Source organism: Tamandua tetradactyla, chromosome 5 (assembly GCF_023851605.1).
Source record: "Tamandua tetradactyla isolate mTamTet1 chromosome 5, mTamTet1.pri, whole genome shotgun sequence".
NCBI lineage: Eukaryota > Metazoa > Chordata > Mammalia > Pilosa > Myrmecophagidae > Tamandua > Tamandua tetradactyla.
Window position 1 is genome coordinate 25,921,539 of NC_135331.1, and position 21,453 is coordinate 25,942,991.

Below are 21,453 nucleotides of genomic sequence, written 5' to 3' on the forward strand. Positions count from 1 at the left end.
CCGGTCTTCAGTCCCAGGTGCGTGCATCCCGGGGCACCTGCGACCCCGAAAAAGGGGGTTCCCTCCTGCCCTCCCATCCTTTCCCCCTGGCCATGCTGGGGCTCCCCACAGCACAGAAATACACAGCCTCGTCCTCGGGCTGCAGCTCAGAGATGCTTAGGTACCCGGTATTGCTGGCCACGTCCCTGGACCCTGAGAAGCGTGGGGGGACCTCGGGGCCCCGGTCCATGTCCGAGGGCGGCGGGTATTTCAGCAGTAACCTCGGAGGGTGGCCCGGCCTCAGCTGATACCAGTAGACGCCGTGCAGGCTGATGCTGGAGTCACGGCTCAGCGTGCAGGCGAGACTGACCGTGGTCCCCAAGGGAGCAGACACGGAGGGCGGCTGCTGCAGCACAGGCTGGAGGTGGGCCCCTGGGGACAGAGGCCACGGAGAGGCAGGGTGAAGCAGGACACCTGCAAGACCGTGGTTTCCTATTCAGCTCTAACAGACACCTGCAAGTCCCTGGTTTCTTTCTTTTCTTTTCTTTTTTTTAACTTTTTTTTATTAAATAATATAACATATATACAAAGCAAAGAAAGAAAAAGGCAATACGTTTCAAAGCACACTTCAACAAGTAGTTACAGGACAGATCTCAGAGTTTGTCATGGGCTACCATACCATCCTCTCAGATTTTTCCTTCTAGCTGCTCCAGAATATAGGAGGCTAGAAGGAAGAAATATATATTTTTTTAATCAGCACAATTGACTTGTGTGTGTGAAAAATAACATATATACAAAAAAGCAATAAATTTCAAAGCACAGCACAAACAATTCATTGCAGAATAGGTTACAATACCACAATTTTAGGTTTTTACTTCTAGCTGCTCTAAGATACTGGAGACGAAAAGAGATATCAATTTAATGATTCAGCACTCATACTCGTTTCTTAAATCCTATCTTCTCTGTACAACTCCACCATCACCTTTGATCTTTCCATCCCTCTCTTTAAGGGTATTTGGGCTATGCCCATTCTAACTTTTTCAAGGTGGAAGGGGCTGTCACTAATATGGGGTAGGGAGATGGAACTAGCTGATGTTCTGGAGAGGCTGGGCTAGGTTTCAGGATTTATCTGGACCAGGGACCCATCTGGAGGTTGTAGGTTTCTGGAAGTTACTGTAGTGCATAAAACCCTTGTGGAATCTTATATATTGCCCTAGGTGTTCTTTAGGATTGGCTGGAATGGTCCTGGTTGGGGGTTGGCAGGTGATGATGGGTAGCAAGGTCTACCTGAAGTTTGTATAAGAGCGACCTCCAGAGTGGGCTCTCGACTCTACTTGAACTCTCTCACCCACTGATACCTTATTAGTTACACTTCTTTTCCCCCTTTTGGTTAGGATGGTCCCTTGTTTCTAATCTAGCTCCAAAGGAACCAATGCAAACTGTAAATTCCCTGGGACAAAAATTTCCCTAAAGCGGCCACACCTCCCCAAACCATCAAAGCTTGTCAAATCCTGGGCCCAAAGCAAACTCTCCATTAATGATAGGAAGCATAGGGTCGCAAAGATTGCTAACCATTTGTCCAAAGACACAGTTCAGGTGTGCGACAACAAACCACACGTTCTACCAGCTATCTCCTCCTGGAACAAAGAAGACACCTAGTATTCAAAGGTTCCTATGGAAACCTGCCACTGGTAAAACTCTCCTATAAAACAAGCTGGCCCACTCCACTCAGTGCCTGCCCCTCCCTTGGGCACATCTGTGTTCACCTCTCGAACATGTCCTTTCTTTACTACTTGTTCCTACTGGCCTCCTCTCGTCTCTAAACTCCTTTAGCATGCAGACTAACGACCCTGGATCAGGGCTCAGCTGGCATCATCGCCAGCCGGGTCTGTTACAGTGGTTACCCCCCCACACACACACACACACACGCACACTGGGGCAGGGCAGAGCCAGGGAGGGGCAGGGGTCTGCAGGATGGGGCTGGAGATCTCTCACCTGTGCAGCAGGTGAGGAGCAGGAGCAGGACAGGGACCCAGGACATGGCGCTCTGGTGCAGGGCTCTGTCTCTGTGGCTCTGTGGCCTGGTCCTCCTCCCCCCTTCTAGGGGTGGGGACATTGCACGCCTGGCCCTGGGCTTTGTGGTATCAGTATAGGGACCTGCTCACTGGCGTGGCTCGACCGTCGCTTGGTGGAAACGTAAGAGAGGAAGCACCTGCTGGGAGCTTTGGGGCCAGAATGCAAGGGGTGGGCTGCAGGGTAGGGTCCCCAAGGAGCATCAGTCCACCCCAGCTTCTCCCCCTCCCCCATGCAGGAGGCTGGACCCCACGAAAAGAACTTCCTTGCCCCAATTGACATGGGAGGAGAGGATATATCCTCAGGATGATGAAAACACCAGCTTTGTGCAGGAGGAAATGTGGGCCCAGCTGAGCAGATGGTCTCTCTCCTCCTTACTCTCTTCTTTTATGTGTTTCCAATCCAGCTCCTTTCCTTCCTGGAAAGAAACCTGGAGTGCCTGGGGCGCTTCTGAGAAGGAAACCCTAGGGATTCTAGGGGCTCAGGCAGATGGGCAGAGGCAGGGCAGCCCTTCCTCCCCTTTGGGGCCCTGTCCTGTGCCTGCAGAAGCCCCACCTGCCCCACCCAGATTTAACGTGGAAGCTTCTGGGAGGCCCAGAGTCTGTTTTCTACTGGGTGCTGTTCCTGAAGTTGCGTGGCTGTACAACGGGGGACAGTGGGGTGCTCAGTCATATAGTCCAGCATCACCTCCTGTGGAGCTGTGTACCCCAGGAAAGCACGTTCTTAAACGTAATCCTTTCCTATGGGTGTGAACCCATTGTAAGGCAGGAGCTTTTGATGAGGTGACTTCCACTGAGGTGGGTCCACCTCGATCAGGATTGGTCTTAATCCAATAATAACTGAAGTCCTTTATATGGAAGATGAAATTCAAACAGACAGCAAGAGAGAGAAAGCCAGGGGAAGCAAGAAGCCAATCAATGGTCAATGGAACCTGGAGGAGAAAGGAGTCCAGGAGTGGCCTCTATGTGCATTTTCATGTGGAACAGAGGAACCAAGACCAAGAATCACTGGCAGCCAGCCCCAGAATGCCAATCTTCGGAAAGAAAGCATTCCCTTGATGATGCCTCAATTTTGCAATTCTTCTACCCTCAAACCATGAGCCTGTAAAATCCCACTGTGTGGCAGTGGGGACAGCCAAAGCAATAGGCTGAGCCTCCAATCCTGGAGTTTGCTCATATGAAACTTAACCCACAAAGGATAGGCTAAGCCTACTTAAAATTAGGCCTAAGAGTCACCCCCAAGAGAACCTCTTCTGTTGCTCAGATGTGGCCTCTTTCTCTTGGCCGACATAGCAAGCAGACTTACTGTCTTCCCCTCTCTACGTGGGACATGACTCCCAGGGGTGTGGACCTTCCTGGCAACGCGGGACAGAAATCCTAGAACGAGCTGAAACTCAGAATCAAGGGATTGAGAAAATCTTCTCGACCAAAGAGGGAAGAGCAAAATGAGACAAAATAAAGTGTCTGTGGCTGAGAGATTCCAAACAGAGTCTAGAGGTTATCCTGGAGGTTATTTTTATGCATTAAATAGATATCACCTTGTTAGTTAAGAAGTAATGGAAAGGCTGGAGGGAACTGCCTGAAAATGTGGAGCTGTGCTCTGGTGGCCATGTTTCTTGAAGATAATTGTATGATGATATGACTCTCGCAGTGTGACCGTGTGATTGTGAGAGCCTTGTGTCTGATGCTCCTTTTGTCTACCTTATCAATGGACAAGTAAAACATATGGATTTAAAATAAATAAATAATAGGGGGAATAAATGTTAAAATAAATTTAGTAGATTGAAATGCTGGTGACCCGTAAAGGGGAGGGGTAAGGGGTGTGGTATGTATGAATTATTTTCTGTCTTCTTTTTATTGCTTTTTCTGAATTGATGCAGATGTTCTAAGAAATGATCATGATGATGAATATACAACTATATGATGATATTGTGAGTTATTGACTATATAACAAGAACGGAATGAGCATATGTTAAGTATGTTTGTGGTGTATGTGGTTATGTATCACAAATAAAAAATAAATTAATAAAAAAAAGAAACTGCAGGGTAAGGGGTATGGTATGCATGAATTTTTTTCTGTTGTCTTTTTATTTCTTTTTCTGAATTGATGCAAATGTTCTAAGAAATGATCATGATAATGAATATGCAACTATGTGATGATATTGTGAATTACTGATTAAATATGTAGAACAGAATGATCATATGTTAAGAATGCTTGTGATTCTTTGTTGTCACATTTTTTTTATTTAAAAATTAATAAAAACAATTTTAAAAAATCCCACTGTGAAAACCAACCCATTGCACGGTATCCGCTTGGTACCAGCCAAGAAAACAGTCCACTCCAAAGTCTGCTCAGGGAAAACCCAGGAGGATATGGAGGCCTCCAAAGTAAGGGGCCACCTCTGGAGTTCGGTCATTTGTGATTCTGCTCCCACTCTTGAGATATAAAGGAATCCAGCCACTGAGATGAGAACACTGCTTTAATCCTAGAGGGGCTGTGAGTTGAGACGGCCTGCAATGGTTTCCAGAACAGAGCACAGAGTGACCTCCTGAGCGTAACCTGGTCTCCCCAAGGGGCTGGCTGACTGCCCATTGTTTCTTCTGATTTCTGTGCTGAGGGGTCCGTTGGGCCACACTGAAAATGGGGACCCCAATAACTCTCAGCCCAACTGGAGGCAATCATGTTTCAGGGAAGTAATTGCTGAAGGCTGGGATAGCTGTGACAATTTCTTAAAAAAAGACAATGAAATTTGCCACATCAATTGATTCTTTCTTTCTGAAAAGATTTCTCACTGGAGGAGCTCTTTCCCCAACACATATGAAGATTTCTCTAGCATGTGATGCTGTTTGATAGCATTTGACCCTACAATAGAATGTCTCAAAGCTAGAGTGGATCCTCTCAATCCCTGCTGTTGCTTTATCAGCTGTATTTATGTAATATCTTAAATCCTTTATCGTCATTTGAACAAGCGTCACAGCCTCTTCACCAAGAGTAGATTCCATCTCAAGAAAATACGTTCTTTGTTCATCCATCAGAAGCAACTCCTCATCCACTTAAGTTCTATCATGAGATGGGAGCAATTCAGTCACATATCCAGGCTCCACTTCGGATTCTAGCTGTCTTGCTATTTCCAACACATGTGCAGTTGCTTCCTCCACTGAAGTCTTGAAGCCCTCAAAGCCATCTTTGAGGGTTAGAATCAACTTCTTCCAAACTGTGAACATAGATATTTTGACTTCCTCCCATTAATCACGAATGTTCTTAATGGCATCTAGAATGGGGAACCCAACAAGAGACCTCAGAAGTAAGTTATTAGGGCTTCTAAATGTTCCTCACCCCAAAAGCAGGTTTGTGAAGATGGGCCAGGGGAGGCCTTCATCACACTACTGGATCTTGTTGTCCAGAGCCTGCTAAGAGATAGCCCTGGATTATGCCCCCAAGAGACTGTTCATTATGGTGACCCTTATAGGGATAGGTTATGGGAACATGTAGACCCCAAAGGCCACATGGGGGTGTTGGTCCTTCCCTGCTTCCATCTCAGGGCCCTGCAACTACACCTCAGAAGCCTTATTCACAGTCTAACCAGAACTGTACCCATCTCTCCTTCCAGTAAGATGGAAATGGGGTCCAGCGGAGCCAGTGTGGGTCAGAGAGGGATGAGCTGGGCATGGGGCAAGGATGACCTACCACTCCTGGGAAGCCTGAAGTGAATGCCGAGATGGCCCTGAGGTTCTGAGCACTTTGTTGGGGTCACCACAAGGACTCCCTGGCCTTCCTGGGTTGTTCATGAAGTTGGGAGGATTGCCACCTGGGAGTGTCTACAGAGGGGAAAAGCAGGGAGACTGAGGCAGGAGGAGATCAGTGGAGAGGAAGGGATGGGAAGTGAAAGAAAGAGGCTGATTTGACATGGAAGGGCTTGGTGATAGCGGGAACCAGAAGCTCAGGTTGGGGATAAAGTTTCTGTCCCTGTTTCCCATCATGGACCTGTAGGCATCTGAAGATCAACCTCTCCAGTCTTCATCTCATTCTCTCCATGCAGGAATTCAGAACTGAAGCTCCTGAAAGTAAAGCAGGACCCAGGCTGCAGGACACCTGCTCCAAGGCCAGCACCACGCTCCTTTTCTATCTTCATTCTGTATTCACTCCCAGCACTCAGTCTTCAATGGAAAAGCTCAGCACCCAACAAACACAACAGCCCTGGGCACCCATGGAATTGCTTTTAGCACGGCGTGCCATGCAGCTTGGGTACTGTGCTGGTTTGAATTTGTGGACCCCAGAAAAGCCATGTCCTTTAATCCTCATTCAGTATTGCTGGGTGGGAGTTGTTTTTTTTTTAATTATCCATGGAGCTGTGACCCACCCAATTGTGGGTGGTAACTTTTGATTAGATGATTTCCATGAAGGTGTATCTCCACCCATTCAAGGTGGGGTTGCTTACTGGAGCCCTTTATGAGGGAACCATTGTGGAAAGAGCTACAGAGCCTGCACAGCCAGAGAACTTTGGAGATGAAGAAGGAAAATGCCCCCCACCCCCCTGGGGAGCTTCGTGAAACAAGAAGCCAGGAGAGAAACCTAGCAGACGTCAGCATGTTCACCATGTGCCTTTCCAGTTGAGAGAGAAACCCTGAACGTCATCGGCCTTCCTGAACCCAGGTATTTTTTCCTGGATGCCTTAGATTGGACATTCCTATGCCTTGCTTTAGTTGGGACATTTTCATGGGCCTTAGAACTGTAAATTAGCAACTTAATAAATTCCCCCTTTTAAAAGCTGTTCTGCTTCTGGTATATCACATTCTGGCAGTTAGCAAACTAGAACAGGCACCTTCCAACTTCTCACTTCCATCTTCCTTTCCTCTTTCTCCCAGACCTCTGGGGCCTTGCAATTCTCCTGCAGAGCTTGGCAAACCAGTAAAATGTCCACCTTTAGGGTTAACCCTGAGTAGCTGGGTGTGGGGTGTCATGGTCACCTGCATGTGGGTCCTGTCTCCCCTGGACCAGGTAAGCACCCACCCTTCAGGCTCATATATACCACCTGCACAGGCTCAACTTTCTTAAAACCTCTTGGAATCTCATAACGTGAAAAATCTGTGCTTTTCTCACCAAGCAGAGGCAGCTGTGGGGGCTCTGCCTTTCTGGCCAACCCCACGTGGCAGCTCAGTTGAGTTGGGACAGGCTTCCTGGACATGCTTTTGTGAACTCAGGCAAGCACTAGTGCCTGGGTCAGTTGCTTGTCACCCAGACTCTGTCCACAGCAGCCAGGCACAGGCCAGAGGCTGGTGCCTAGGGGAGCTTGAGAAGAGTTTCCGGGAGGAAGAAGATATGCTTATCAAAGTAAACTGGGTTCAGTGGTTTGTCCTCTCCGCTGCATGCAATCCCAATAAATCTGGAATAACATTACAGAAAAGAGAATGCCCTCTATGTGGAGCTGACAGTCCAACCCCGGTGCAGAAGGGGAGGTATTTGTGTTCCCCTTGTGTGCTGACAGCAACTCCCTGAGAAGAGGCCCGTTCAGCTGACACTTTCAGTTCTCTGTGCTCCTGAACTTTGACTTGGCTCCTGAATGGACTGCTTGATCTCTGGGGATTGGTCAGAGGGAAACTTCAGGTGGTTGTATATTCCCAGAACTTTCCTGCTCCAACTATGTTCTGTGTTAAGTGCTGTACAAATATGTGTTTCCATTCAATCTTCCCTACAAACACAATGCAATCAAAAACTACATCTCAGGAGGAAATATCTCTCGCCCGTACTGGGTCACAAAGCTAGTAAGCCTGATTCCTAAATACGAGTAGTTAACCACAGCCCGAGAACATTCTAGAATCTAGTCTGCAGGGGACCTGCCCCAAACCCAATTCCTTAGGAATTCCCCCTTTGCTTCTTCTCAGAGCCCTGCATGCTTGGTTGGACACATTAGCTTGACTCAGCTGCAGGCTGCCCCACTGAGACCTCACCATTCCACCCTAGAAGCCCCAGGTTGGTGACCAACCGAAGCGAGGTTGAGTTTCAGTAATAACCTGATGTTCTGGGAAGCCCCTGAGCCCTTCCAGACCCAGCTGCAGAAGGTCTCTGGCCCAATCATGATCCTTGTGTCCAGGCCCACACCGAGGTGTCCCCCAGGGGTGCTGCCAGGGGCCCATGGAATCCCTATTTGTTTTTATTTTTCTGCATGTGTGTATTCTAGTTTGCTAGCTGCCAGAATGCAATATACCAGAAATGGAATGGCTTTGAAAAAGGGGAATTTAAGAAGTTTTTAGTTTACAGTTCTAAGGCCAAGAAAATGTCCCAATTAAAGCAAGTCTATGAAAATGTCCAATCTAAGGCATCCAGAGAAAGGTGCCTTGATTCAAGGAGGACGATGAAGTTCAGGGTTTTGCTCTCGAGTGGAAACGCACATGGTGAACACAGCGTCATCTGCTAGCTTCCTCTCCAGCTCCCCAGGAGGCATTTTCCTTCTTCATCTCCAAAAGTCACTGGCTGGTAGACTCTCTGCTTCATGGTTCTGTGGCATTCTCTGTTGGGGCTTTCTCTTGTCTCTGTTGTTCTTCTCTGCTCTGAATCTCCGGCTTTCATCAAACTGTTTTCGCTGTTCTAAGATTCCAGTAAACTAATCAAGACCCTCCCAAATGGGTGGAGACATATCTCCACCTAATCCAGTTTTAACAATCACTCTTGATTGAGTCACATCTCCCAAGAGATCATCTAATTAAAGTTTCAAACATACAGTACTGAATAGGGATTAGAAGAAACAGCTACCTTTATAAAATGCGATTAGGATTAAAACATGGCTTTTCTAGGGGTTCATACAGCCTTTCAAACCAGCACAGTGTGTGGTCAGTGAGAAGGGGTGTGCATTCAGTGTGCGCCCCTAGACTCTGCCCAATACATCCTCTCCTTAGCCTGGACTCTTTGGACTTGTGCTTCAGTGGCCAACCACGAGGCCAACCCATCAGGCCTGAGGGCTTTCTTAGGGGTGACTTGGTTTCAGACAGTGGCACCTGGGATAAGGAGTAAGGTGCAGGCGATGGGACCAGAACTCTCGTATGGTGATTTTTCGGACCTCAGTGGAACTCCAAGGGGACAAATGTCACGCTCAGAAGGGAAGGGGCTGGATCAGCGCATTTGGAAGTCATCACTGCAATGGTTGTGGTCCAGCTCAAGCATTCTATGTCCCTGGGACCTGCAGGGGCCATTAGAACCTTAGCCCTAAGTGAGCCCACTCCTCCAAAAACTGGGGTGGGGTGCGAGGAGGGCGCACAAACCTTCTCAGAACAGTAGGAAGAGATACCAAGGGTAACCCCTGACAAGGTGCCTGTCCCGAGGTGGACGCTTATTACAAGGTAGCTACTTTTATTCATCATCTGATGCTCTTAGAGACCTGAAGATTCTGGCACGCTAGGGGTCCAAAGCACAGAGCAGGCGACCTCTGCCCTGGACCCAGGCCCGAGTCTCAGGCCAAGTTCAGGACAGCAGAAGACCCTTTCCTCCCAGGCCTACAGGCTTTCTCTGCCCTCACATCCGCGCCCGAGGCTCTCCCTGTGCCTTCCGACTCCTCCCACCTTCCCAGCTGGGAAATTCCAAGGGTAGAAGGGGAGATGAGCAGGCCCCATCCATCATCACGTGACCTGCTCCGCCCAGAGGCGCCGAGCCCACGACCCACGTGATCCTTCTTGAGGGAAGCCAGCCCCTACCACGTGACTCGCATGAGTGAGGGGAGGTGGCCCCGCCCCACCGCCCACGTGACCCCACCGCGAGGGACGCCTCCGAACAGCCTGAGGTGCTGCTTTCTGGAAGGTTCGGGCGTGAACTTTGCCCTCCGAGAGTCCCTGTTTCAAATTTTTTCCCTCCGCTTTTCCGGGGTCTCTTTCCTGGGCCGCCCCGTGGACTTGGAGGTTGCCCCAGGTCTCAAACGGCCGAACAGGAGCCTCGGGGTGAGGGCAGGCCCGAGGCGGGCGGTGCGGGGGTAGGCCTTGTGGCTTTGGATTGACCTGGGAGCCAGAGAGGGTCCGAATTTAAGACCGCGTGAGCCGGGTGGAGAATTAGACATCCGGTGGGGGGGGAGGGGAAGGGGGGAGGGAGAATTGGAGTTCGAAAGTCCCAGTTCCGAGGTAGCTGTCTTCCTCCTGGAGCCACCCGGCTACTTAATACTCACCCAAGACTGCATGCAGGTGAGGACCCAGGGAGACTCCTGGCTACCAGTCCCCTCCCTTGATGGGGGGGCTGCCATGAATGGGTGTGTAATTTGCCCAAAGCCCCAGTCTTGCCACCACCCCAAGGCTTGAAAGGATAAGCTGACACCTCGCTATGCTCTACCTCCAGACAGAGCCCAGCACCAGGCTGGCTTTGAGGACCATCGTGTGTGGGAAGTTGGTGGCAACAAGATGGCGGTCCAGCTGGTGGATAATTGGATGGTATACCGGTGAAAGGGAATGCGCTAGGTAGTGCACATTCGGGAAAGAATGCACATTCGGGAAACAATGACAGAATAGTAAGGCTAAGAACTGTGGGACTGGATGGCGATTGCTAATCTTGATTAGCAATAATCAGGATATATTTTCCTATATAGGAAAATATAAAGGGGACAAAATCTGTTTCCCTCAGTCTCTTCCCCAATTTCCATTCTGGCCTAAGACTGGGGTTAAGTCGGTGCATGACACAGCAGGTGATGTGCTAGGTCTAAGAAGGGAGAAACGGGACTACACACCAAAGACCTGCAAAACCTAACCAGCACACCAGCAGGAATTAGGGGGCTAGGTGTGTGGGACAAGAGTGTAAGGATGTTTGATAAAAGGGAGTTTTGTCCACGAAAATTAGGTAAGAGTGAGTTTAATAATTTTTGGAGCATTCTTCTGAGATACAGCATTTAACATCTTGGCAGGGACCCCAGGAGATGGTATGAACTTGCTATTAGAATGACTTCTAGAAGCTTGAAGGGTTAAAAAACAATGGCAGTGCCGAGTAAGGTTGAAATTGTACATTTGCTGTGGTAGGTGGCAGCAGGCAGCTGGCCTGCCAGAATGGATGTAAGGCCAGAAAATCCACAAGTTAGTTATGTTCCATAGGAAGCTTCATCAGACACATATTTACCTAGGCCCCGTATTGTGTTGATGAGAAGGACAGCAGTATGACTGAAGAGTTTAGTGGGGGGACTGTACAGGCCAGTGTATTACAGAGTTAGGCACACTGATAGAAATGGGGCAGATAAGGGCCGTGCATCTCCAGAGGTCAGATGGCAGTAGTTAACCATCAGAAGCCAGGTGGACACAGTGCAATGAGCTCTGAGATGGAGTGGCAGTCAGGAGCCTAGCCTCAGGCAGTTGTGGAGCTGGCTCATGGAACCCAGCACACTTATGGGTCAGCAACTGTTATCAGGAAAAATCAAGGGTGGATGATCAGAAGGGTGAGGGTAGTTGGCCCAGAGAAAAGTCATGATTCTATTTCCAGGTTTCTAGAATTGAGCCAGTTTTCAGGCCTGGAGCTTATTGTTTGAGGAGGAAGCCAGGTCCCTGAAGGAAGGACCAGGTATAACACCATGGGAAATAAATACAGTAAAATCTCCAGTCTCGCCTCAAAGGAATCCTCATACATTTATTGGGTGCATGAGTTATCTGTTGTTGTGCAACAAATTACTGTGAAATTTGGCAGCTGAATATGTTATATTTATTTTCATCTCACACAGTTTGTGGGCCAGGAATTTGGTTGCAGTTTAGCCAGATAGTTGTGGCTCAGGATAGCTCATGAGGGAGGCAGTCAGGGTTATCAGCTGGGGCTGGACTAGCCACTGCGAAGATAGCTTACTCATGTCTGGTAAGTTGTTGACAAAAGGCCACGTGGAAATCTCTGTAGGGGTGTTGGAATGTCTGCCTGACTTGAAAGCAAATGATCTGGGAAAGAACAAGGTAGAAGTCACAAGGTCTGATGACTAAGCCGTGGAAGTCACACTGCTGTTTTTACAACCCCCTGTTGGTTATCACAGGACCATCTTATTAATTATGGAAGGGGACTGTACAAGGGTGTGAATATCAGGAAACGATAATTGTTGTCACCATCTTGGAGGCTGGCTACTACATTTAGGTAAATGTAAATTAGGGAGGGGGTGATAGACAAGCAGTTTGAGTATTGTGGACATAGGGTCTGAGTTGACATTACTCTCTGGAGACCCGACGCATTATTATGGTCCTCTTGTTAGAATGAGGGTGTCTGGGGAGTTAGCTAATAAATAGAATCCTGGCCAATATCTGGCTCACCGTGGGTGCACTATGTCCTTACCCAGTTTGCAAATGTATAATAGGCATATTTAAAGTTGATACAACGCTTACATTGGGTAAAGGCCCATCTCTGGGGTAAGGGTTATTGTGATGGGAAAGACCAAGTAGAGACCTCTGTAGAGACCCTAACGCCTGGTCAAGATAGACAACATCGCATCCTGGGAGGGGTGACAAGTAAGTTCCATTGTTAAGACCCCGCAGGACTCAAGTGGTGGTCCTTGTCCATTTAACTGTCTTTGCTAGAGCTGATTAAGGAAGCCTCCGGTACATGGTATGTAAATATTGATTGGCCAGTGTGTTCTTTGTATGCCTTTCAGATATTGTTTGCATTCATATGGAACAGATGGTGGTGCTCATTTACAGTTTTGTCCCAGGATCATCATCTTACACCTTCTGTCATACTCCGAAGAGATCCAGACAGTCTGCCATCTGCGCATCCCCACGGAACATCCTATTGATCTATTACTTTGATAAATCATGCCAGTCGAGTTAGACTAGTAAGAAATGGTTAGCACACTGGAGGTCTTGGTAAGAAATATATATATACTGCAAAGGGTAGGAGATAATTCATGTAAAGATTCAGGAGTCTGCCACATCAGTACAGTACAACATGGGGTGCCACAGTGATCAAGAGCATGCTGGGTTATATTGATCATTCACGGAAAAGACTAATTATTGCATCTCCCACCATGAACAAAGAAACCACATGCTTAGTGATGCTTCAGCATGATTTTGGAGACAGCGCTTTCCTCATCCAGAAATATTTCTCTGGACCATATGCCAGGTGGCATGCCACCTCTATTTGCAGCACAGGGTAGGAAAGCTGTCTCCTACACATCTAGGTGTAAGCAGCCCTGCTTCATGGACTAAAAGACTCAGAAGAACCTTGGGGATTGGATGTATCAGTGGTAGGAAAAGGTACCATGGAGAATTTGTGGCAAGCTTCAGTGGGAGAGTCACATCACCGGCCCTTAGTACTCTGGAACAAGGCCGTGCAGTTACATGTTTTGTAAAACAACTGCCTGCTGTTGGGCCCTGGCAGGGCACCAAGGACACTAGGTGACTACAACATCCAGAACTGCCCAATGTGAGGTAAGCTGTGTCAATGCAGTAAATCATGAAGTTGACTAGGCCTGGCACCAATCTGTTTTTATGGCTATTACCTGAGCCCTTTGTCCTTGGTGTCCAGCAGCCAGTTGGGGAGAAGAGGCATCCCCTATTTGGCAGGTGCAATATACTTAGATCATCTGAAGGGAATTGGGTGCGGAAGAATGTATGTCTCCCAAGTGATTTCTTTAGCTGCCTCTTGGTACTGCAGTGACAGGTTGTGACAGTAAAAGGACAAGTACTGCAACCCTAGCCAGAGAAGGGTATGACAACCAGGGGCTCAGACCCCTCAGAGAGGAAGTTCATACTCAGGCCACCAGATAAGCTACCTAGAGGAGCAGAGGCAGTAGCTGATGAGAGGAGCCTGCCAGGAGTGATGGAGGTGGGAAAAGATGAGTATCTGGTGCATCCTGGAGGCCAGCAGCAGTGGCTGAAACTAATTCACCCCTCAACTTTCCACTGGAGGAGCTCTTTCCCCAGCACATATGAAGAGCAGTTGAGGCCATGCACCTGTAGAGAGCGAAGGTAATGAAACCATGCCACCCAGATGTCTGTTCAAGGAAGGCCTTGTCCCACCTGGTGGGATAGTTAGTAGTAAATAGCCTTCATCTTCCAGCCCTTTCAGGGTTCACCTTGGGTGCAGAGAAAGGCCACGCCTTTGCTGCACCAGCTCCCATCCAGAGGCAAGTCAAGGCAGGGTATAAAGGCCTGGCATTTGACCCAAAAGGATTTTAGCTCAGGCTGCTTCGTAGGATTGGCACAGGAAGCTAGGTCTGTCATAAGTTTCGCATTCTTCTAGCCGATCCTTTTTTCTCTCCCCTAGGTATTACCCCTCTAAAGAAATTCTCTAAGAACTGTTCTTTACACTAAGCTCCACCTCAGAACCTGAACCCTAGAGAGGCCAGCTGGGCTGCCCCCCAGCTCTCCCGAGGACAATGATTTTGTTCTCCTTGGTTTGATCCTAAACCAGTCCTCAATATCTAGAGCAGTACCTGGAGCATCAAAGAAGCACAGTAATTATTTGTTGAGTAAATGCACATGCTAGGACAACCAGTCCCCATAAACCCTACCTCAATGTACCTTCTCTGCTCCGCATCTCACCCCACAGGTATCAGACCTCTGAATTCACTCTCTGGGGGCCTGGTGATAGGCTTAAACGGGGCAGCCCTTCACTCCACCTTTGTCTTTGATATTGAGGATTCCACAAACACAGCCCTACTGCAAGCCTCTGGAAAAAAAAAAAAAAAGCTCTTGTATAAGAAACATCGGAGTAGATAAGCAGTCCTGCCTTGGGTTAAGGAAGGCAGCAATAAATACCCCTGTTTACATGGACAAGGAAAGGAAAGACTGAAATTGTTGGCACCTTGCAGTAAGCACAGGCCCTGGCTCACCAAGGCCTGCTGAATAAATATGGACCTAGGCTGGAAGAGCTGGTTTGGAACTTTGAGAAGACCCTGAAAAAAGTCACTGTGACAGTTTAAATTAAACATATTGCATACACTTCTCCTATCTTCAGAGGAAAGCCCAAATAAGGATCCTTGAAGTCCTGGACTAGGAGATGAGCTTGTTGATTTCATTCATTCAGTGGGGACAGTCTGGAAAGCAACCGTGATGACTCAGAAGCATCTGGTGGGAAGGAGACTGCTCAGGAAGGGCACCCGTCCAGCTGTTGAAAAAGCTGAGAGAGGGAAGGTAAGATTGTCTCATGGAGGGAGTATGATGAGCGTTTGTTGTTCTGTGTCATGGGGAACCTCTCCTCCATCCCCTGTGAAAACATGGGTAAAATGCACATGACTAATGACTAGTTTGGTAGTTGGGGTTTGTTTTTGCTAAGTAAGAGGGGCATGAAGTTCTGTGTCTGCCGTCAAAGGAGGACAAGAACAGAGACGGCCCTCGGGGTCCCAGTTACATTCTGCTTCTAATGAGTTCGCTGCAGGCATTGCACACTATTTCAGTAGACCTCATTTGGTGACATGCAGGCTGTTCCTTCAGACAACGGGACACTTCAGAAGAAGCACAGAGATGAGATTCAAACTTGTTGCTGCCACCTCTACAGCAGGGGCTCCAGCTGCATGAGAGGAGCTCTGCCTTCAGAACAATTGGTGGATTGTGACAGGGTCTGGTGCTTCCCTCTCTACCCTGCCCACTCCATACACTGCCCTCCAGGCCTGAGCTCTCAGCAGGTGCCCCTTTTCAGTCACGATCCAGTGGAGAAGGGATCCAATGGAGAAGGTTCAGTCGGGTCGGGTCATTTGCTAGCATTTTGATTGTTAAAGTGGTCATTTACCAACCAGCCTAGGGCTCCCTGCCCCTGTGCAGGTGTGACCTGCTGTAGGAGGAGAATTGATGGCTGCTTGAGGGAGCAGCAGCGCAGTCGGGTGGAAATTGGAAGTTGAGCCCAAGGGTTGGACTGCTGCCTGAGCAGGTGGTATTGACTATCTCGGGACAGAAAGGTGTATTTGTAGAGACTCCACAAATGTGCTACTGCTGGCCCCAGACTCCTGAGGCCTTGGTGGGTTCTGGGATCACTTCCTTTATAGCTTTGCCACCCACATGTAGTCTGAGGTTCCCCAAAATTCTTTCTCTTTGACTTTCTGGTTTTAGGTCTTCCTTACTTCTTGGGGTTTTCAGTGGCAGCAAAAATCATTCTTGTTCAGTTCTCCAGATGTAATCAGGTGTTCACTGATAGATCCTCTAACAGCCACTCTCCTCTCGGTCTTGGAAGAAGCCCTCATGGTCCTGCTTTTTTCTGAGGTATTGCTTGCTTTCGCTTAGTCGTGATGTGCTCAGGACTTCTGCCTCTGCACTTATCCATGAGATCATGGTGTAATTTTCTTTAACTGTTGTCACCTTTTCCTGATTTTCTGTGTCAAAATTTTACTAGCCCCATAACATTTTTATATCTTATTGATTTTATCAAAAAGTATGTTCTTAGCTCCAAATGAGAAGGAACTTGGTGGTACTAAAGGTAGGAAAGCACCCCACAGCAAGGGAAGGAGGAAAGTTCTAACCTGTGCAAAGGGGCAGTTACTGCTTTAGAAGTCTCGCTTGAGCCAGACAAGGGACAGGAAATCTAGGCTTGGACTCAACATTAGGATGAAGTTGAGAGGTTGATAGTTGAGGTGTGTGCCTTAGAACCACCTTGGAGGTGATAAGGGGAAGGGCCTTTGGGAAAGGTCAAGAAATTAAGTTTGGGACCATTGAAACTCTCTGAAGCCCAGTGAAGAGCATAGATAAAACCCTGAGTGAATGATCCTCATCTCAGCCAGTTTACCAGAGCCAGGCAGAGCAAGAGCTGGGGATCTGGGCTTGACAGTTGCAGGATGGAAGGAGAGGAAGGGGAGAGCCTCATAGCTCTCTACCGAGAAACTGCTTGAGGGGAGTTTGAGGCCGGGGTGGTCCTGGTCTGAGAGGGAGGTTGAGTCCAGGAAGGTCCACAGGATTTCCCCTTATCTTGCTTTGTACCAGGTCTGTGGCGATGGACAGACAAGATCCCCTCAGTCTCTTAGATCTGGCAACTCAGAGCCTGCTGAGTGATGAAGACTCCGCCGTCCGTGCCCTGGAGGAGCTCCCTGTGGTTCTCTTCCCAGTACTCTCCACAGCGGCCTTCACCGGGGGCCACATGAAGACCGTGAAGGCACTGGTGCAGGCCTGGCCCTTCCCCTGCCTCCATCTGGGATCATTAAAGGATCAGTCAGTAACTCAGGACCTGTTGGAAGCTGTGCTGGATGGGCTGGAATTTGTTCCTTCCAAGACTGCTTGTCCCAGGTAACTGTACAGATCAGAATACTGGGAGGATACAAGGAGTTGCAGAGTGAGTTGGATTCCGGGGTGCATGGTCAAAGAATGTGCCGGACTCTGCTGGTGGTGCAACATGACTCATGAGGCCTTGAGCCTATTGCTTGTGGTCCCTCAGAGAAGAAAGAATCTAGTGTAGTTCAGAGCTGATTATGCCTCTGTCGTGATAAGAGTGAGGTTTAAGTAAGTCAGGGCCACCTGTAGGGCTATGTAAGAGGTGGGGGCTGAGGAGGGATTGAGGGGGTGAGGACAGAAAGGTGCCATTTTGGAGAGATGGCAGACCAGGGTGGACAGGGCTTGAGGGCTGGGATGGGGACCCCTTCCCAGGGTCTGTTGCTGCTGTTCTCATCCCAGCCCTGCTGCACTGTCCTGAAGTCGGCACCTCAGACCTCCCATTTGGGTTCCCACAGGAGGTCGAAGCTGAAGGTGCTGGATTTTACCCATGACTTTGAGCACTCCAACTGGGAGGAATGCTCTGAGACCTTGCCTACACCATTTGTCATCACTCACACCCTGGAAGAGCCAGAGACAGACCAGCTCATGCCCAACCCCAGAACTCAGGCTCACTGTGACCGAGAACCTGTGGAAATACACACAGACCTTTTCCTAGGTGGCTCGTTTGGTTTCTTCCACCTCTCTGGATTCCCCTCTTACATCCTACAGAGAGTGGAAAGGAGCCACGGCTGTCTGCGCCTCCGCTGTCGGACCCTGGTCATTAACCAAGTGCCGTTCCGCAGCCTTGTGGAGATCCTGGGGACACTGGAGCTGGAATCCATCCGAGAGGTGAGGCTTCATCACAGGAGCAGGTTCTGCTTGGAATCAGACATAATCCAGTTCTTCACCCAGGTCGGGCAGATGAGCAACCTGGGCAACTTCATTATGAGCGACCTCCCTTGGGACTTCCCTGCTGACTGCTTCTCCCTGCTGAGTCCGCTGGGCCGCCTCCAGAAGCTCCACCTGATCTTTGGCTGTCTCTCAGGCCAGCTTCATAAGATGCTCAGGTGAGTGTGGGAAAAGTCCCCCAAAGATTCAAAGACCAGGATCCCTGCACAGACTCCAAAGATGGGGTCCTGGGCCAGCCAGGGGTCGGTAAGTGTAGAAGAGAAGGATACATATCTGAAATTGGCATCTCCCCCACTTAACTCATTCATTCATGTACCTAGCGCACGCCAAGCACAGTGTTAAGAATGGGGGATAGAGTCCTGAAAAATTTCATACAGGGTCTCGTTTCCCTGGAGCTTGTGGGTGGTGGTGGTGGGCCCCTCTGTAGAGAAGTGTGAATAAGAATGGTAAACTGTGAGCTTCCCAACCAATGCCATTCCTGCCAACCTTAAAGAACACCCAGGGCCCTATCTGAGATTCTACAAAGATTTTCATGTGCCAAGATTGCTTTCCAGAAACCTACAACCTCCAGGTGGTTCCTAGGCCAGATAAGTTCTGAAATCCCAGAGGGGCCAGCCTCTCCAGAACTTCACCCAGTTGATGTTCTATCCCTCTCACCCTTATTGCTGACCCCTTCCAACATGAAAAGTTAGAATGGGTGTAGCCCAAATACTCCTAAAGAGTGGAAGAAAGATCAGAGGACAAGGTAGAGTTGTAACAGAGAAGATAGGATTTAACAAATGAGTATGACTGCTGAATCATTATGGTGATATTTCTTTTAATCTCCAGTGTCTTGGAGCAGCTAGAAGAAAAAACCTAAATTTGTGAAACTGTAGCCCATACAAAATTGAAATCTGTTCTATAACTGCTTGTTACAGTATACTTTGAAAGTTATTGCTTTTTCATACATATATTTCACAGTAGAAAGTGTCAAAAGAAAAAATAAGGGTCATATGGAGGAGAGATAATTGCCCCTTATCTAACACCTAAGCCCATTTACCATGGGACCTCGGCCCCCTTATTTGTGTCTGACTTCTGTGGCAACCCTGAAATAGGGAGCCATTCCCCTGGGGCCTGGCCATTGGATGAGTAGAAATGGGGAGCATCTTCCTAAACTTCCCACATAGTAAAAGTCCAGCCCTGAACCATGTAAAAGCTGTATCTAAATCCCACTCATTCCCACAAGAATTTATGGAGCACCAGTGATTCTTCTGTTTACTTGGCTCATTAGGATACTGAGACTAAGAGATCAGTGTGCCCGGTGCATTCTCTGAAATATGGGGCAGGTCCTGTTGGGAATGTGAAATGGTTGACTTCAGGCTCTGCTCTTTGCCTGTACTGGTATCTAGAGGTAGGAGCAAGGCTAATGTTCCCGTCTGATTTTTGGGCCTTTCCCAAGAGCATCTAGTGCTCCAGTCCTGACTCCAGAAGAGTAACTGTCACTGTCTCTCCACAGTGGTCTGCAGAAACCCTTGGAGACCCTCGTGATCAATGGATGTAGACTTACTGAGAATGATATCACCTACTTGTCCCAAAGTGTCCACGCCACCCGCCTGAAGGAGTTAGTCCTGTGTAGCAACAACCTCTCCCAAATGGTTCCTGGGCCCCTAGAGATTTTGCTGGGTGAGGTGTCAGGTACCCTACAACACCTCAACTTGAGAAGCTGCAGGCTGAAGGAATCCCAGCTCAAAGCCCTCTTGCCTGCCCTGTGCAGCTGCTCCCGCCTCCGCTCCCTTGTCTTCTATGACAACGTCATCTCCACCTCAGGCATCATGAAAGTCCTCCAGCACTTAGCAGGGCTGATGGAGCTGAAGCGAGTGCAGTACCCTGTCCCTGCCGAATGTGTTGTGTACCTGGATGAATACAGGTGGGGGAACCTCAACAGAACAGAACTCGCCCGAGTGCACACCAAGTTACAAGAGATGTTGCAAGCTCTTCAGCGGGCTGACATGCAGTTGACTAACTCTACTTCTGTGGCCTAACTTAGGAAAAGCTCACGTCATGGGGAAGAGCAAGCAGCGGTGGACAATGGAACTGTGGCAATGGATTTCCCGAATGGATGAAATGGTTTAGTGTAAACTATCAAAACAAGAACCCCCACGGCGAACAACCTACTGGTATTCACTGCTCCTGGACTTGGGGCTCAATAATTCTTGATCTCTCTAGGCACTGGTTGAAAATCTACAGTGAACAAGTGTTCTAATGCTGGGAATAAAAAGGACAAGCTCTCCAAGCGTTTGTCTTCTGGTCTGTTGAGACAATTTCCCTTTCCTTTTGCTCCACCATTCCCACTTTGAACAATAAGCAGTTGGGGGTGGTTTTAGCTCAAAATTTCAGTTCACTCATTTCTAAAGTGAAAATAATTGGAATGTTGAAAGAATCAAGGGGTAGATAAGGTCCTCAGCACAGAGCCTTTATTTACTCATTGATTCCACAAATATTTATTGACTGTCCAGGTAGACAAAAACTGAAGGTTCTGCTTTCCAAGAACTTAATTTTCAGTTGGTGGGGGTGACACTAAACCAGTCAACCAACAAAGTTGATTTCAAATATGTCCCAGGAAAACCAGAGAAAAGCAATGTAGGGATTTACTGGGGTGAGGGGTTGGTGATTCTCAAGTTGAGGAGAGGGGGGAGGGAACAGGCTTCTCTAAATTTGATAGCCAAGGACTTCCGGGAAGTTGGCGTAGCAGAGTGGAGAGAGTTCATTCCTGCTCCATGAAACAAGATACGGAATGGGGTGAAAATGACCAGGGCTGTGGTCCCGGGCTGTGAGTAAACAAGGAGGGTCTTCAGGCATTTTTTTGGAGGAGAGCAGGAGGTGGGGGATCGGCACGGGGAGACTGAGTGGGTTGGGTGACTGAGATCCCCACTGGAGCAGGATGCAGTGCGTGGGGGAGCTGCCATAGCAGGGAGCTGCCAGCCCTTTCCTCCAGCTTGCACAGCTGTTGGCTGGAGAAACTGCTCCACATGGCTGTGGAGACAGCACCCATGGGGAGACCAGAGGCCAGCAGATCATCCACCTGGGGGCTGGCCTTGTGCTGGGGGGTAGTGAGCACCTGACTGGGTGCAGAAGTATGTGGCCGGGCAGTGCGATGTCTGGCAGACCCGCCAGTGCTGCTGATCCCCTTGGGCACTGGTCAGCTTCCTGCCCCTGGCCAGGAGTAGCCCTCCTGCAGAGCACACTGACCTTGAATCACTTCGGCCTGGAGGGGCGGGGCTGAGAGAGGAAAAGACTTGGGCGCACTGTCTGCTGGGGATGCAGTGAGTGTAGGTTGGCTGCACCAAACAGAGGGGAACCTGAGGGCGGAGGAGCCTCGCGGGCGCCACCTGCTGGGGAGAAGGGTAAGTTC

General features: G+C 48.9%; 2 protein-coding genes and 2 long non-coding RNA genes across 22 annotated transcripts in view; 1 reads left to right on the forward strand and 3 right to left on the reverse strand.

Annotated features, from left to right (window-relative positions):
- The window catches only part of LOC143682992 (immunoglobulin lambda-1 light chain-like), a 33,444-nt gene extending 31,364 nt beyond the window's left edge, over positions 1 to 2,080 (reverse strand). The window contains exons 1-2 of the mRNA XM_077159328.1: positions 1,975 to 2,080; positions 115 to 411 (exon numbers count right to left, since the gene is read on the reverse strand). Of these exons, the coding sequence (XP_077015443.1) occupies positions 115 to 411; positions 1,975 to 2,020 (343 nt within the window). The 5' untranslated portion in view covers positions 2,021 to 2,080. The remainder of the gene's footprint in view (positions 1 to 114; positions 412 to 1,974) is intronic.
- A 3,708-nt stretch (positions 2,081 to 5,788) lies between these two features.
- On the reverse strand, positions 5,789 to 10,465 carry LOC143683839 (uncharacterized). Its single transcript, XR_013175677.1, has 3 exons — positions 10,360 to 10,465; positions 6,037 to 6,110; positions 5,789 to 5,870 (listed from the first exon to the last, which is right to left on the reverse strand). It is a non-coding gene; the product is annotated as an uncharacterized LOC143683839 (long non-coding RNA).
- LOC143683836 (melanoma antigen preferentially expressed in tumors-like) lies at positions 9,786 to 20,334 on the forward strand. 17 transcript variants are annotated; one of them, XM_077160240.1, is made up of 7 exons: positions 9,786 to 9,840; positions 12,632 to 12,842; positions 14,530 to 15,113; positions 16,026 to 16,175; positions 16,890 to 17,189; positions 17,630 to 18,220; positions 19,558 to 20,334. In XM_077160240.1, exons 5-7 carry the CDS (start codon positions 16,900 to 16,902, stop codon positions 20,081 to 20,083), a joined length of 1,407 nt encoding a protein of 468 aa, XP_077016355.1. In that variant the 5' UTR covers positions 9,786 to 9,840; positions 12,632 to 12,842; positions 14,530 to 15,113; positions 16,026 to 16,175; positions 16,890 to 16,899; the 3' UTR covers positions 20,084 to 20,334. The 17 variants fall into 17 exon arrangements, with proteins under 17 accessions (XP_077016355.1, XP_077016363.1, XP_077016353.1 ...); XM_077160238.1 differs by having other exon boundaries at positions 9,823 to 10,214; XM_077160248.1 differs by lacking the exon at positions 16,026 to 16,175 and having other exon boundaries at positions 9,821 to 10,214.
- On the reverse strand, positions 11,638 to 15,612 carry LOC143683838 (uncharacterized). Of its 3 annotated transcripts, XR_013175674.1 has the most exons (5): positions 15,382 to 15,612; positions 14,921 to 15,099; positions 14,502 to 14,649; positions 13,751 to 13,931; positions 11,638 to 11,930 (listed from the first exon to the last, which is right to left on the reverse strand). It is a non-coding gene; the product is annotated as an uncharacterized LOC143683838 (long non-coding RNA). The 3 variants fall into 3 exon arrangements; XR_013175675.1 differs by lacking the exon at positions 14,502 to 14,649 and having other exon boundaries at positions 11,639 to 11,930; positions 15,382 to 15,610; XR_013175676.1 differs by lacking the exon at positions 13,751 to 13,931 and having other exon boundaries at positions 11,641 to 11,930; positions 15,382 to 15,606.
- Positions 20,335 to 21,453: the final 1,119 nt, after the last annotated feature.